Below are 2,618 nucleotides of genomic sequence, written 5' to 3'. Positions count from 1 at the left end.
CCCCCCCCATAGCTAGCAGTCCAAAACAGTCCAGGGGCACCTTTAAGACCAAGTTTTATTCAGGTACAAGCTCCCCCTCCTCTGCAAGGACAGATCTTCACGTTCTTCCCCCCATAGCTAGCAATCCAAAACAGTCCAGGGGCACCTTTAAGACCAAGTTTTATTCAGGTACAAGCTCCCCCTCCTCTGGGAGGACAGATCTGCACATTCCCCTCCCCCCCAATAACTAGCAATCCAAATAGTCCAGTGGAGTCTGAGTGGTGGGTGTTGCCTTCTGACACACTTCCTGTGATGTCAGGGGGTGTGGCATATGCAAATAAGTTATGCTAATGAGCTCCTGCACTTCTTTTTCTACTAAATGACCCCTGGGCGAATCATTCCCTCACCCACAGCGGCTGCCCTGGTTGTGGCTCCCCAATGCCACGTACAGTCTTGGCCCTCCAGTCTGTGGGGCCTCTTCACCTCAGCCATCTTCACACGCCCTGGGGCAGCTCCTTTGCCAGCCAGCTGACAGAGGCCCCATCTGCTTTTGCTGTGCGTGGGCCTCACGGCCCCTCTCCTCACTGAAGGGCCTCGCAGGGCAGGGTGGAGGAGGCCAACCTGGCAAGGACCAGGCAGACCACTTGAGGGCCCCACTGGCCGGCTTGCGGTCAGGGCTCTCTCCTGGCTCTGCTTGAAGCCGCAGGTGAGGCAAGAGAAGTATCTGACTCTGAGGACAGGGACATAGACACAAAGGTAAAGGTAAAGGTTCCCTTGCTCGAAAGCCAGTCGAGTCCGACTCTAGGGTTGCGGTGCTCATCTCCGTTTCAGAGCCAAAGAGCCAGCGCTGTCCGAAGACGTTTCCGCAGTCATGTGGCCGGCATGACTAAACACCAAGGCGCACGGAACGCTGTTTCCTTCCTACCGAAGTGGTACCTATTTATCTACTTGCAATTTCTTGCTTTCGAACTGCTAGGTTGGCAGGAGCTGGAACTAGAGACAGGAGCTCACTCCATCATGCGGCAACTCGGGTCTCGAACGTCTGAACTACTGACCTTCCACAGCCTGCAGTTCAGCGTCTTAACCACTTGAGCCACCGCAGCTCCCATAGACACAAACAGAACCACAAAAATAGACACACACACACACAGGTCCCTCACAGAGAGGGATATTTCTTGATGAGGAAGCCCCCTTTTCCTTACATGTTTGGTCTCACAACCAATGTCTTGTGAGGTATCTTGGGAAGACCAGTGGCCACTAGGATTCTGGGAATGTATGCCATACAATACACTAGAGTTGATGTTGTGTATAAAAAGGACAACCAGTGGCCTCTAGGATTCTGGGAATGCATGCCGAATTAAATGGGTCTGGATCAGATTCTCCGCGCCTGCATCCAAGCAGCACGTGCTCACTCCACACTCCGTATGGATCAGTGGTCCGCAGGAAGTCCATCTCTCAGCCGGCATACGGATTAGTGCTTTTAGCTCTGGGTAAGCAGTGTCATTTTAAGAAGGTAAAGGTTCCCTTGCTGCAGTTCAGCGTCTTAACCACTTTTTTTTTTTTGCATTTTGTAGATTGATAAATGCATTTCCCAGTGGCCCAGGGGAATTCCAATCAAAGGAATCCGTCGACTCCTGGGCCTCACTTTCCGGGGTCTCTTTGCAGGTGGGAGCGGGTCCAGCTCGGCTTGCTCTCTGACCGCCTTCTTCCCGGAGGCCACCGCGGGGCACAAATGGAGACTGTTGTGATCGTGGCCATTGGGGTGCTGGCAACCATCTTCCTGGCATCGTTTGCGGCCTTGGTCGTGGTGTGCAGGCAACGGTACTGCCGTCCCAAGGACTTCTTGAATCACTATGATACCAAGTAAGCGCAACGTCTGATGGAGAAATCGTTAGGGGTCAGTTCCTGTCTGGAACCCCAAATATGTTGTAGTGCGGAGAATTCTGTATCTGATCACCCGCACTGCTGCTGTCCCTAACCATTTCACGCACACCGGCACTGCACCCTGGTACACAAAGTGGTTTTTTGAGAATCATCAGCCCTGGTGGGGAGGCCACTGTGAGCCATGGCAGGTTTTTTGAGAATCATCAGCCCTGGTGGGCCACTGTGAGCCATGGCGTTGGAAATAGGTTCTAGGCAGTGAGCCCTTAGCAGGGGATGAAAAAAGAACTCTGCACAGTCTCAGAGGCACTTCGGTTGTCAGAGAGACATTGTAAAGTAGTCTGCACATTTATTTACCTATTTAAAACATTTCTATGCCCACCTCTGCAGAGTCCTGCTCAAGGCGGCTTGCAGTGATAAACTGGGTGGGGTTTTTTGATGTTATAAAATTGAAGCTTGGCATTGAAAACAGGTCAGGAGTGGAGTCCAGCTGAAAATCAAATGGCCCTCTGTGCATTCTCAGAAGCATCTGCTTCCACCTCTGAGGGATTGCGTAGATATCCTTTGTATGCTGAAAAGAGCAGTCGTTGTCGAATGTTGCTGTGTGTTCCAGATGTGGCACCAAAAGCAGGTTCTGGAGCTCTGCCCCAGGTGAATCGCCCTGGGAATGATGTTTCCTCTCATTCTGCAAGGATGCTCATCATGGGACTCCATCAACATTCTTTTGCACTAGGAAATACAGGGAGGGGAGAGGAAAG

At 51.9% G+C, this 2,618-nt stretch overlaps 1 protein-coding gene across 1 annotated transcript in view; it reads left to right on the top strand.

The window, feature by feature from the left end:
* The window catches only part of TMEM98 (transmembrane protein 98), a 22,753-nt gene that overhangs the window by 5,360 nt on the left and 14,775 nt on the right, over window positions 1–2,618 (top strand). The window contains exon 3 of the mRNA XM_015423561.1: window positions 1,645–1,842. Within this exon, the coding sequence (XP_015279047.1) occupies window positions 1,712–1,842 (131 nt within the window). The 5' untranslated portion in view covers window positions 1,645–1,711. The remainder of the gene's footprint in view (window positions 1–1,644; window positions 1,843–2,618) is intronic.

This window comes from Gekko japonicus, unplaced genomic scaffold (genome assembly GCF_001447785.1).
Source record: "Gekko japonicus isolate JY-2015 unplaced genomic scaffold, Gekko_japonicus_V1.1 scaffold3609, whole genome shotgun sequence".
Classification (NCBI taxonomy): Eukaryota; Metazoa; Chordata; class Lepidosauria; order Squamata; family Gekkonidae; genus Gekko; species Gekko japonicus.
The sequence above is the reverse complement of the archived record's forward strand: the minus strand, read 5'-3'. Positions and strand labels throughout refer to the sequence as shown.